The sequence below is a fragment of the Schistocerca nitens genome, chromosome 2 (genome assembly GCF_023898315.1).
Source record: "Schistocerca nitens isolate TAMUIC-IGC-003100 chromosome 2, iqSchNite1.1, whole genome shotgun sequence".
Lineage (NCBI taxonomy): Eukaryota > Metazoa > Arthropoda > Insecta > Orthoptera > Acrididae > Schistocerca > Schistocerca nitens.
In genome coordinates this window covers 392,320,354-392,333,133 of record NC_064615.1, presented here as the reverse complement: position 1 = coordinate 392,333,133, position 12,780 = coordinate 392,320,354, and the positions used below count along the sequence as shown (strand labels likewise).

The window sequence follows — 12,780 nt, the reverse complement described above, 5'->3', positions numbered from 1 at the left end:
TATTTTTACTGAATTTTATCCTGGCACTAGCCACAGAACACAAGATTATCTCTATTAGCAGAAAATGTTTTAATTATTGCCAAGCCGACATTTATCACTGATCAAACCTACTTCACTATGCATTTAAGTTATTTTAAAGAACCAAACTGTTTAAATTTCAATGTTAACTAACATTAACTATCCGCCTACGAATGCACAAACGTATAATTAATTCAAATTTTATCAGCCACAGGATCACTGAAAAAGAAGAACAATTTCTTAATTCACTATTGATTTTTATGCATCTGTTCCCGATTTACGGGTTTGATAATTTTTTAAATGTGCCGCCTCTGCTATTGTTGGTCGCGGCACAGCCCAGCAACACCGCTAAAAAATGCTGAAAAATTCTTAAAGAAATTTTATAGATGACGTGGGCAAGCTAATTTACATAAATAACTCACATTTTTGATAAATTCTAATATATTTAGATCAAACAGTAATACAACTCACATTAATTCGTAACGCATCGTCTAATGGCGGCCAAGTCCAGACAGAGACAAAAGAAGTCTACACATTCGTAAAAAACTCTTTCACAGTGTCCTACCTCAATTACTTCTGAACAGAGAAGACCAAAGAATACATATTGCATTGTGTTTATATAGTAGTGCTGACTATTAACATTTCTTTGTAAATTGACGATATTATTCTCTTCTGGCAAATTTTCATATCTCTGATACCGCAAATATTGACACATTTTACAATCACATAATAGATACAGAAAAATTCCTATTCTAAATACAGAGAAATATTACAACAAGAAATATAAGGAGAATAACAAATGTCTTTTACACCACATTCAGTAATATTTTTGTTCAATAATTACGATATATACAACTTGCCCAGAGCGGCGTATATGGTACAGATAAACTCTTGTTCTTTAATCACGTGAGTTTGCCAGGGAACGTTACATTGCCCCCTGGCAGCATTTGGCAAAGAGTTTTTACACTTTGACACAATGGTGCCAGTAACGTTCTTTTCAGTTCCGAATTTTTTTTATACGGAATGGCTCATTTATTTAGTCCCAGGGTTATATAAGTTCATGGCTCCCCCATTTGGGCGTAGGCAGACAGGAAACCTGGGCAAAACTGTGCCGGAGCCCAGCCATCCCAGTTGGTTCATAGTCAATATTGTCTCTTTAACAGTTATTCATTTGAATTAAATTAGCAGTTCGTCACAAACGGTTACACAATTACACAATATCACAGTCACATACAGTTCAACGGAAGTTTTTCGTGTGTGATACTATTATTCTTGTGATACACTACAAGGTCACTTGTCCTAGGATATATCACTTACGGACATACATAGTAAATGTTCAATGTTTATCGAAATGAAGTCATTGACATGTTATTCAGTTTATATGAACATTTCAAAAAAGTCAATAATGTTGTATTTGGTGAGCGGTGCGGAGTGATTGTTGAGCGGCGCTCGGCGCGGCGCGCTGACTCCGTGTAGGTCACCGCCCCCGGCGTTGACAGCTACGGCGCGGAGGGGCGTGGCTGTCTGTCTGGTCTGCTACGGGCTGCTGCGGCCGCTGCATAGCTGATGTAGCCGGATGCGCGTTGGATATCAGCTCGCCCGTGCGACGTCTTCTTGCAGTGCTCCAGGAAACATGCAACAAGTTCACAAACAGTGTACTATCCTTATAGGCATTTTTCCTGCTGTGGGAAAGAACGCACACAGTTAGTGGCAGTTATTACTCAGTAGGCCTTCACTAGTCTGGTTTGCACAATGTTTCGTTGTCACAGTAACACGTTCCATGGGCACACAATATTTTTCACCATGTCATGACTTGTCATTAGTCACACGCAAGTTTTCACCTTAGGACAAAATGTATCTCTGTAGTCAATGCGCTTTCCTAGCGTCCCTTGACACACAAAGAGTTAAAGTTTGACACTAACTTGATCCACCGTCCGTTATCGGTTCACTGTTCGTGTCGTGCTAGTTCCTTGTCCACTTGCACACACGGCGATGATGCAGTTTTTTATTACTTATACACAACTACTCCGTGACGTATTGCTGCAGGTTTAACAGTCACTGTCTGTCTCTGTCGCACAATACTGCACTTTTGTTAAAGTTCCTTTATTTTTATGTCCGCTGTACAATTTTTTTTTTGTAACAGCACATTCGTAACTCTTTACCAAGGTGTGATATTTGCGTACATGGTAACAAATATTCAAAATTTGGTATTAGTTTGCCCAAAAGTCATCTATATTCGTGTTCGATTATATTTTATTTGTGCATTCCAGACGGATTCAGGCATATTGTTCAATAACTCCTTTGAACACATGTCACACTTTACTATCAACGTCCTACGTAACTACAGTGTAGTCTCTGTAGGCAAAAATTGACTTGGAGTATATTTGGCTAGCTCTTTCTTTACCGATTGAATTTGTACATGCTTCAATTGAAGCTTCTTTGTGCGTAAATTTGCATTACATAAATTTGCAACAAGTTTGCCTCCCGTGGTGCCCTCGGGTCACTACTGGGTGCATTATTTTCTCTGATAACATTGGTGAGATAATAAAGTTCTCAGGGCCTCATATTACTGATATTATTCTGGGTTCGAGTCTGTCAATCTGACAGCTACACATATATATATACATACACATAATAGAAAAGATTGTGCCAAGAAATATTTCAATTTTGACACACATATAGAAAATTATGTAATACGCTAACTAATCATTACTAAAATGTTCTTCTTGACTGAACTCTTTCACAGCTTAACACTACAAATAATTGCACTAATCAGATTATCTGTGCAGACATTTAGAGCATGTTTTAGATAACACAAATTAAAAGAGTACATAACACAAATATCCATACACATGAGAAAGTCAATCATATTCTTATAACTAAATACTTCTACACTAGTACATTATCTCTAGAGATCACACATTATTAATGTTCATTATTTACAAAAGAATGGTGTCCACATAGGACTATTAGTCTTTTACTGTAGGAATGCTTTTACATCCTTACGCGGATACAGTCCCCGTACTCTCCCTGAGTGGGGATCTGCTAAGAGATAGCTACACTCATGTGGCACACTTACTACCCTAAAAGGTCCATTGTACACCAATTGCCACTTGCTATTCTGTTTCATGGATGCCGAGGACTTAGGATGATTGCGTAAGAGTACCAAGTCCCCAACACTAAATTTTTGGTTATTCGTCACATGTCGATTATATTTTTCTTTCCTTTTCTGAGCGCACCTGGTAAGGTTGCACCCTGCTTTTCTTATCTTTTCTTCCTTAGGCTCAGGAATGACTGGGACCTTAGGCAAAGGTGCCAGCCACTCATTTAGAACTCTATTATTATTCATTATAACCTCGTTTGGTGGATACCCCGTAGAAGCATGCGGGGTTGCATTGTGAATTTCTACAAACTTAGGTATCAGATCTGGCCATCTTGTGTGCTTATATGCAATGTATAACGTGAAAAATTTATTTAACTCTCCAAATGTTCTCTCTACTAAACTTGCTTGTGGGTGAAAGCGGGAAATTAGTATATGCTTTATATCTTGTTCATGTAAATAGTTTTTCCAGGTATGGCCTGTAAAATAGGAAGCATTATCCGATATTATCGCTTCAGGCTTACCTACTTGTGTAAAATATTCTTTCCCTAACCATTTAACTATTCCACGAGCAGTGGCTGATTTAAGGCAGTATATTTTTAAGTATTTAGAGAAAAGGTCATACACCGCTAAAATGTACTTCAATCCACCCCTGGCTCGTGGGTAGGGTCCTGCTATGTCTATAGATACTAACTGAAGTGGCCGATGAGGCACTATAGGATGCAGTTCAAACCTAGTGGACTTATTTTGAAACTTAGCTTTTTGGCACAGAGGACAAGTCCTGATAATGTTGCGAGTCTGCTGGCTTATCCCCTTAAAATAACAGAATCTGGATAAAATCCTTATTGTTTTGCCTATCCCAGCGTGACCCCATGCTAAATGCGTGTGCCACACTACAGCTGGGATAGCCTGTTGCGGTATACACACGACTCCATGGTCATTTGACACACCTGTTTTATAATACAGAATATTATCTACTATTTTGAAATTCTGAACACTTTTAAGATTGGTTCCTTCTTTAATTTTGCTAATGATATCTCGCCAAATCGGATCAGTTTCCTGCAATATAGACATTCTTACACATATGTAAAAAGTCCCTCCTATGTACCTTATCTTGTACTAAGAGTATTCGATATTCCTCCGATTGTTCCAAAATATTTGACATTGAGGATTGCCCTAGTGGAAGCCTCGACAAGGCGTCTGCTACAACATTATCTTGTCCTTTTAGGTACATGATTTTAATTTTATATTCCTGTAATGCTAACCTCCATCTTAGCAAGCGGGTATGGTATAATTTGCAAGTCATTAAATAGCTCAAAGCCTGGTGGTCACTGAATACTTTGACTTCTTTACCATAGATGTAATAGTTAAATTTCTTTACCGCCCAAACCACTGCAAGAGCCTCTAATTCGGTAGCAGAATACGCTCTCTCGCAGCTGTTTAATGTGCGGCTGGCAAATCCGATTACATTGATTGTTGTGGGGTCGTTGCTCCTGTCCCACTGAAATAAACAAGCGCCCAGACCGTATGAACACGAATCTGTCGCTATACAAAAATCTTTTGTCATGTCTGGGTGTCGCAGTATATTTGCGTTCACCAAGGCATTTTTGATAGCGTCAAATGCGCGCTGACATTCTTCTGTCCACACCCAGTGCGCATTTTTACGCAACAGGCTCAATAAAGATTCGTTATTCATAAATTGGTTTGGAACAAACCGTCTAAAAAAAGATGCTAGACCTATAAATGCTTTGAGCTGTTTCTTAGTTCTCGGACTAGGAAACCCACGAATTGCATCAAGTTTTTTGCTGTCAGGTTTGGTGCCTTGTGGTGTTATTATGTGACCTAGAAATTTAATCTGATTACGTCCAAATTTGGATTTATCAAGATTCGCTGTTACTCCCGCTTGCTTAAATCTTTCCAAGACTTTACTCAGTAGTTCTACGTGCTCCTCCCAGGTGGCAGTGGCAATCACCAGATCGTCTACATACACTGTTACCCTTTGCAGCAAATCCGGACCCAAAACCGCGTCGAGGGCTGTTATGAAAACTCCTGCACTTACATTTAGGCCGAAAGGTAGTACCCTAAATTGGTAACTCCTTCCCCCAAATATAAATGCAGTATATTTCCTCGACTCGGGTGTGAGCAGGATTTGCCAGAATGAACTTCTCATATCAATAGATGTCAAATATTGCACTCCATGGAATTTTTGAATTTGCTCATCAAGGTTTTCCGGATGAGTCCTGACAGGTACAATAATTTCATTTATGTCTCTTGCATCTAGTACTAACCGTACCTGTCCGTCTGCTTTTGCTACCGCCACCAAAGGACTACTATAAGGAGACAAAGACGGTTCTATTATTCCCCACTCGATCAGTTTTCTTATTTCTTTAGCTACTATTTCCTTCTTGGACCAAGGAATGGAGTATGAGGCTCGACAGTAAGTTTTGTGAGGTTTCACCTCGATATTGTACTGATATCCCTTAACAATTCCTGGTCGTTCAGAAAATACCTCTGCATAATTAAATAATAACTGTACCAAATCCTGCTGTTGCATAGAATTCAAATTTTCGGACTGTGATACTTTGTTCACTAATGCGTCCATATTTGCTTTTGATTGATCACCTTGTACGTCAGGATAATAGAGATTCTGTCCTAGACAATGATTGTCTAAATGTAGTATCGACTGATTCCTACACTTTATGTTAATAGCATTACAATTAGGTACAGGTACCTCTTCAGATCTGAGCATGGACAATTCTATTCTCCTACCAGCATTCATCAAACTTAATTTTCCCCGAGAAAGGTCGATTATTGCGTCCCTTTCTCTCAAAAAATCTACCCCCAAAATGCAGGCTAGCTTTAAACCCCTTACTACCAGGAATGAGCACGCTATGGCTTCATCCCCTAAATACATCTCTACCCGCACTTGGAGTTTAATTATTTGTCGCTGTGCACTTATGGCTCCAGTGACTTTACAATTATTCACGGGAAAAGTCAGCATACGCCTTTCCTTCCCCAGTACTTTGAATAAGTCCATACTCATAACACTGACAGCAGCACCTGTATCTACGACCGCTTGCACATCAATATTGTTAATTTTGATCTCTATTATCGCTTGTACTTTGTCTTTGTGCTTCTTTATGCACGTGGATGGTCCAGTTATTAGTTCATCTCCCATCTGTACCCCGTCATTGTACCTAAGGATACAGATGTTGTTCGGTGTCGGGCTGCTCTCACTCCAAACCTCAGCCGACGATGGAGAGCGTATCTCGGCTGCATCTAGTTTGTTGAGTTATTGCTAGTGGATGGGTGTGGCTGCTCTGTGTCACTGACCTCCACTATGTGCACGTTGTGTTGCGTCGGCCGCCACGGTTGCGCAATTGGCGCATTTTGTGGTGGCGGTCGGTTATTGTCATATCTTTCACTGTTTTGCCGGTCCGGACTGGGCCTCTGGTTCTGTGGCCAAGTTCGGTTTGCATCATTATAGGTATTAGTGTTGCACGGCCCCCTGGCATTTTTCCATCTACTATTGCTTGGTGGGCCTGTTTCATACCGGTCATCGAACCTCCTTTTCCTGTCATTATTCACCGGCGGACTATTACCATTCCGGTCTCTACCTCTATTCCCGTTTTGTGCATAATCTTGTCTCCTATTGTTACCTCCGCCGTTTCCATTACTTGGTGGAGGCGTGTTATTTCTACCATTTCTATAACCGTTTCCGTTATTTCTAGCCTGTTCAGAGGCTGCTTTAACATTCTCCTGAATCAGGTCAATTGAGTCCAGAACAGACAAGAAATGTTCCATATCGTTTTCGGGCACGTGTATAAGTTTTTCCTTTACATGTATCGGCAAGTGTGATTTCAAAAGTCTGATCAAATCCCGAGATGAAATCTGCTCGTCCCAGTAACGAGTCTTGTTAATGTACTTCTCAAAATATTTTCGTAAGTTGCCTAGTCGTGGAGAATACGGCTCTGGATTATATACCTCCTTCCGTAATCTCTCCTGAATACATGTTGATCAATATTTGGCCAAGAATGCCTTCTCAAATTGCTCATATGTATCGCAACTGTCAGCTGCTTCGGTTGCCCATAATGCAGCATCTCCTTGTATGTAAGACATAACGAACTGTATTTTCTGTGTATGACTCCAAACGCTAGGCAAAATGTTTCTAAATCCTTTGATAAACACTACAGGGTGAACAGATTTCTTCTCCGTTGTAAAGATCTGAAACTGTCGGTTCCTAATCAGGCTTTCTTCAATTACTACTTTGGAATGACATTTATTTGTTTCGCTTACATTGGTTGCCTGTTCTGTCTCGCAGTCGCAATTTTTTACTGCTGTATTTATATGCCTATCATTGTTGGACCTGGCTGGCGTGACATACGCCTGTGCCTCGTCATGCCGCAAGCTAAGCTCCATCTCGGCAAGACGACGGTCCACACTCCGCTGCCGCAGCGGAATGTCTTTTTGCACAATCTTTTTTAGATTCTGCACTTCCGCTTTTGAGTCCACTTCTCTGGCCTCAATTGCGGCGTGCACTTTCTGATCTATTTCTTTTGTAACTTCATTTTCTACTTTGTGCACTTGTTCGATCACTTTGTTCTCAATTACTTGAGTTGTGTCAATTTCTAATTGTTCGACTCTGTTAGTCAGGACACTGATTTCCTCTACGATATTGGCGTTAGCCACTTGAATACTATCTACCCTTTCGCTTAATTCTTGCACCGTTTTGGGTATGTTTTCATTTTTTTTTTTTTTTGAAACTGACAATCCCACTTTGCATAACTTGTAAAGTTTGCATCAACTGCAAGTCCCTCTCATGCAGGCGTCGGTCACGCTCTGCTTGTTTAGCATCACGTTCTCTATCGCGCTCTGCTTGTTTGGATGCAAATTCAGCTTGGAAATTGAGCATGCGCTCGAACATAACTCTTAATGATTGCACTTCTGACATCACACCACTCTCTGGTCCGTGTCCAGTGCTTGCGGATGGCACAGTATTTCCGCTATCAACTGAATCACTGGGTGGCAGTGGCAACATTTCTTGCCCTTCTGCCCCCAGATTCTCACATTGTACTTCCTGAACTACGTCACTAACATTACTCTGTGTCCCACTTTCCAACTCGGTATCACTACTTACTGACTGTTGCTCATTATCCATGTTGATATCTTTCTGACTACGCAATCTAACCATAGTAAACAAAGGAAATAAAATCTGAACTAAATATCCTAACACTCAGGTTTCACTGACATAATCACACAAGAAATGGACATTAACTAATACACACTTACTATATACTACAATGACTAACTACTTAAATGTCCTGTTATTTTAAAACAAAGCACTAACAACAATCACACCACTAATGATCCGAGAACACTGCACTGAGGCTACTTTACTACCCACAGGACAACTACACTGTAGCTTTACCTTTTGGTGATCTATCTTGGGCGCAGCTGCCCCCTGATATTGTGGTAGGTAATTAATTTTTTCGAAATAATGAGCTCTCTTCTTCAGCTTGCCTCTGGGTACATAGTGTTCTCATGCAAAAAATCATACACAGGTATTACCACACAATATTGGTTATGCAATACATACAATACATAGAAAAATTATTAAATGTTCTGCAACAAAGTTCGACTATATTAATTCCCTAGTTATCTCACGGGTATTTAGTGGCCACTGCATATTCGGGCCCCACGTTGGGCGCCAATTTAACGAAATCTCGCATATGAATTGTTTGAAATTTCGTTAAAGAAGAATAATAAATTTTATCTTTTGCTTTTAAGTTAAATTTTCTTTCGTGAGAACTTTGTTGTAGAACCACTCTCTTATTTTCGTGTGGTAATAAAAAAATTTACTTTTTTAAGAATTACGTACATTTAAAGAAAAATATTTACGTGCACTCATATTAACTGGATAATAATATTTGGTTGAGAATTGAGTCCTTTAGATCATTCGGCCTTGGCATACACTTTCCAGATGCAGTGGGTTTTGTTAAATATTTTTACTGAATTTTATCCCGGCACTAGCCATAGAACACAAGATTATCTCTATTAGCAGAAAATGTTTTAATTATTGCCAAGCCGACATTTATCACTGATCAAACCTACTTCACTATGCATTTGAGTTATTTTAAAGAACCAAACTGTTTAAATTTCAATGTTAACTAACATTAACTATCCGCCTACGAATGCACAAACGTATAATTAATTCAAATTTTATCAGCCACAGGATCACTGAAAAAGAAGAACAATTTCTTAATTCACTATTGATTTTTATGCATCTGTTCCCGATTTACGGGTTTGATAATTTTTTAAATGTGCCGCCTCTGCTATTGTTGGTCGCGGCACAGCCCAGCAACACCGCTAAAAAATGCTGAAAAATTCTTAAAGAAATTTTATAGATGACGTGGGCAAGCTAATTTACATAAATAACTCACATTTTTGATAAATTCTAATATATTTAGATCAAACAGTAATACAACTCACATTAATTCGTAACACATCGTCTAATGGCGGCCAAGTCCAGACAGAGACAAAAGAAGTCTACACATTCGTAAAAAACTCTTTCACAGTGTCCTACCTCAATTACTTCTGAACAGAGAAGACCAAAGAATACATATTGCATTGTGTTTATATAGTAGTGCTGACTATTAACATTTCTTTGTAAATTGACGATATTATTCTCTTCTGGCAAATTTTCATATCTCTGATACCGCAAATATTGACACATTTTACAATCACATAATAGATACAGAAAAATTCCTATTCTAAATACAGAGAAATATTACAACAAAAAATATAAGGAGAATAACAAATGACTTTTACACCACATTCAGTAATAATTTTGTTCAATAATTACGATATATACAACTTGCCCAGAGCGGCGTATATGGTACAGATAAACTCTTGTTCTTTAATCACGTGAGTTTGCCAGGGAACGTTACACACTGTTGATAACAGCGATGTTATCCTGCAATGTCTTCCTGAGGAACCCTCATGATGCCTAAAACTGTCGATGAATGGCAACATTTTATATATGTGTGACGTTCGACTCTTTGATCATATTTCAGCATCTTATGCACAGTTATTCTGCCTATGTGCAGACAAGCGCAAAGATTTCTTTCTCCCCTACCGCCTTGTCAATGTACACCGTTCCCCATATATAGGGTGTTCAATTTATCTCGAGACATTGAAATATCTCGAAAACTACACATTGGATCCAAGCCGGCCGCTGTGGCGGAGCGGTTCGAGGCGCTTCAGTCCGGAACCGCGCTGCTGCTACCGTCGCAGGCTCGAATCCTGCCTCGGGCATGGATGTGTTTGATGTCCTTAGGTTAGTTAGGTTTAACTAGTTCTAAGTCTAGGGGACTGATGACCTCAGATGTTAAGTCCCATAGTGCTTAGAGCCATTTGAACTATCGCGTCCAAACAACTGATAGTTAAAATTAGTTCGGTTCGGAGAGGGACATCCAATCATACCAAACTCGACTGCTCACCATACCCCGTGTGTGGGCGGAGGGCAATCTTTAAATCTTAAATTAGAGCCCCAAATTTTATTGCAGATTCGGATTCCACGGACAAAAATTCATGACTTTGGTTTGAAACATCTTTTCTTCTTTCCTGAAGTCCTTCTCAGTAGCAGGAATCTGCCTCTGGAACAACTTCCCTCATTATACCAGAGAACTGAATAACAACTCCAGCTTCAAAAGACAGTTAATAAGATATTTACTGAAGCAACAATAATGCTGTCATTGTTTCTGCACGCACTCGCTACCTCTTAACAACTAAGTATCCTTCTTCCCAACAAGATGTTCTTCGTTTCTAGAGCTCTCAGCTGTTGCAGTCTAGCTGAATTTCCTGTTCCAGTCTTCCTAAATTTCCTTCCATTATAACTCGCTATTTCATAAAATATCAGTTTTGCACTCTCCTGTACGGACATTTTGCGTTTGCCGCTGTTATATCGTGTGACAAAAAAAGTGAACCGACCAGAAGATGCTAGTATGTTAACGTAACTTCATACACGTACGCAGCATCGGCGGGTATGTAAAAGACAAAGAGTGGAAATTCTCTTTGACAGGCACAACAGCCTCCAGAGTTCATTAGTGTTGTTCGTGTTTAGTGTTGTTGCGAGGCATGATAGGGTACCTAAGGGGCGAAAATAGCGTCAGATGTTGAGTGATCACTGAAGGACAGAGAAATACGGCGTACACGTGTAGGGCAGCGTTATCAGCACCAGACAAAATTTGAAAAGAGCCTCATTGTCGAATCGTGCAAATTTCAGACTTGTGGAGCACTTAGATGAGACAGTGGCCCGATGTTGGACTGCATGGGAGCGTGGGGGCAGGCATATTCGTTCACCACGTCTGATCACCGCAAGGGAGCATGACTGTACTGCGTAGCAAGCAAGCAAGCATATAGCAACCCTTTCGCATCAGCGCCTGTAATACGAAAACAAGTGCAGGACCTTCTGCAACATTTTGTGTCATCTCGGACTGTTGGTCGGAGACTATCAGCAGCCAAGCTAGTGAATTATCGTCTCATGCGTAGGCTGATAACATCACAACACATCTCAGACAATTGGTCAGAGACTAGCAGCAGCCAAGCTAGTGAATTATCTTATGCGTAGTCTGATGTTAACATCACATCTCAGACAACTGGTCAGAGACTAGTAGCAGCCAAGCTAGGGAATTGTCGTCTCATGCGTAGGCTGATGTTAACATCACAACACATCTCAGACAACTGGTCGGAGACTAGCAGCAGCCAAGCTAGGGAATTATCGTCTCATGCGTAGGCTGATGTTAACATCACAACACATCTCAGACAACTGGTCGGAGACTAGCAGCAGCCAAGCTAGGGAATTATCATCTCATGCGTAGGCTGATGTTAACATCACAACACATCTCAGACAACTGGTCAGAGACTAGCAGCAGCCAAGCTAGGGAATTATCGTCTCATGCGTAGGCTGATGTTAACATCACATCTCAGACAACTGGTCGGAGACTAGCAGCAGCCAAGCTAGGGAATTGTCGTCTCATGTGTAGGCTGATGTTAACATCACAACACATCTCAGACAACTGGTCAGAGACTAGCAGCAGCCAAGCTAGGGAATTGTCGTCTCATGCGTAGGCTGATGTTAATATCACAACACATCTCAGACAACTGGTCGGAGACTAGCAGCAGCCAAGCTAGGGAATTATCATCTCATGCGTAGGTTGATGTTAACATCACAACACATCTCAGACAGTTGGTTGGAGACTAACAGCAGCCAAGCTAGGGAATTATCGTCTCATGCATAGGCTGATGTTAACATCACAACACAAACTACTGCTGGGGTGGTGGTGCCACCGGGAATCATGGACTGCTGAAAAATGGCGTCGCATTGTGTTCAGCAGTAAATCATGATTTCGCACTGCTCCCCATGTCCTTCGTTGGCGAGTATGGCGGTGCCCTGATGAGAGGTCCAATTCTTGCATTTTTTTGAAGAGGCACAATAATGTCACTCCTGGCGTCATGGTGTGGGGAGCAATCAGGTCTGATGACAGTTTTCGTCTGATAGTGACTGAGGGAACTCTGACGACACAGCTGTATTCAAATTAACTGATATCCAGCGTTCTCGAGTGCTACATCTCATGCGACAGTAATGTGGTGCTATTTTTCTA

General features: G+C 40.4%; 1 protein-coding gene across 1 annotated transcript in view; it reads left to right on the top strand.

Moving 5' to 3' along the window:
- Positions 1-1,594: 1,594 nt before the first annotated feature.
- Positions 1,595-12,780, top strand: part of LOC126235046 (agrin-like) — a 232,895-nt gene continuing 221,709 nt past the window's right edge. Inside the window, exon 1 of the mRNA XM_049943782.1 lies at positions 1,595-1,673. Coding sequence (XP_049799739.1) covers positions 1,595-1,673 — 79 coding nt within the window. The remainder of the gene's footprint in view (positions 1,674-12,780) is intronic.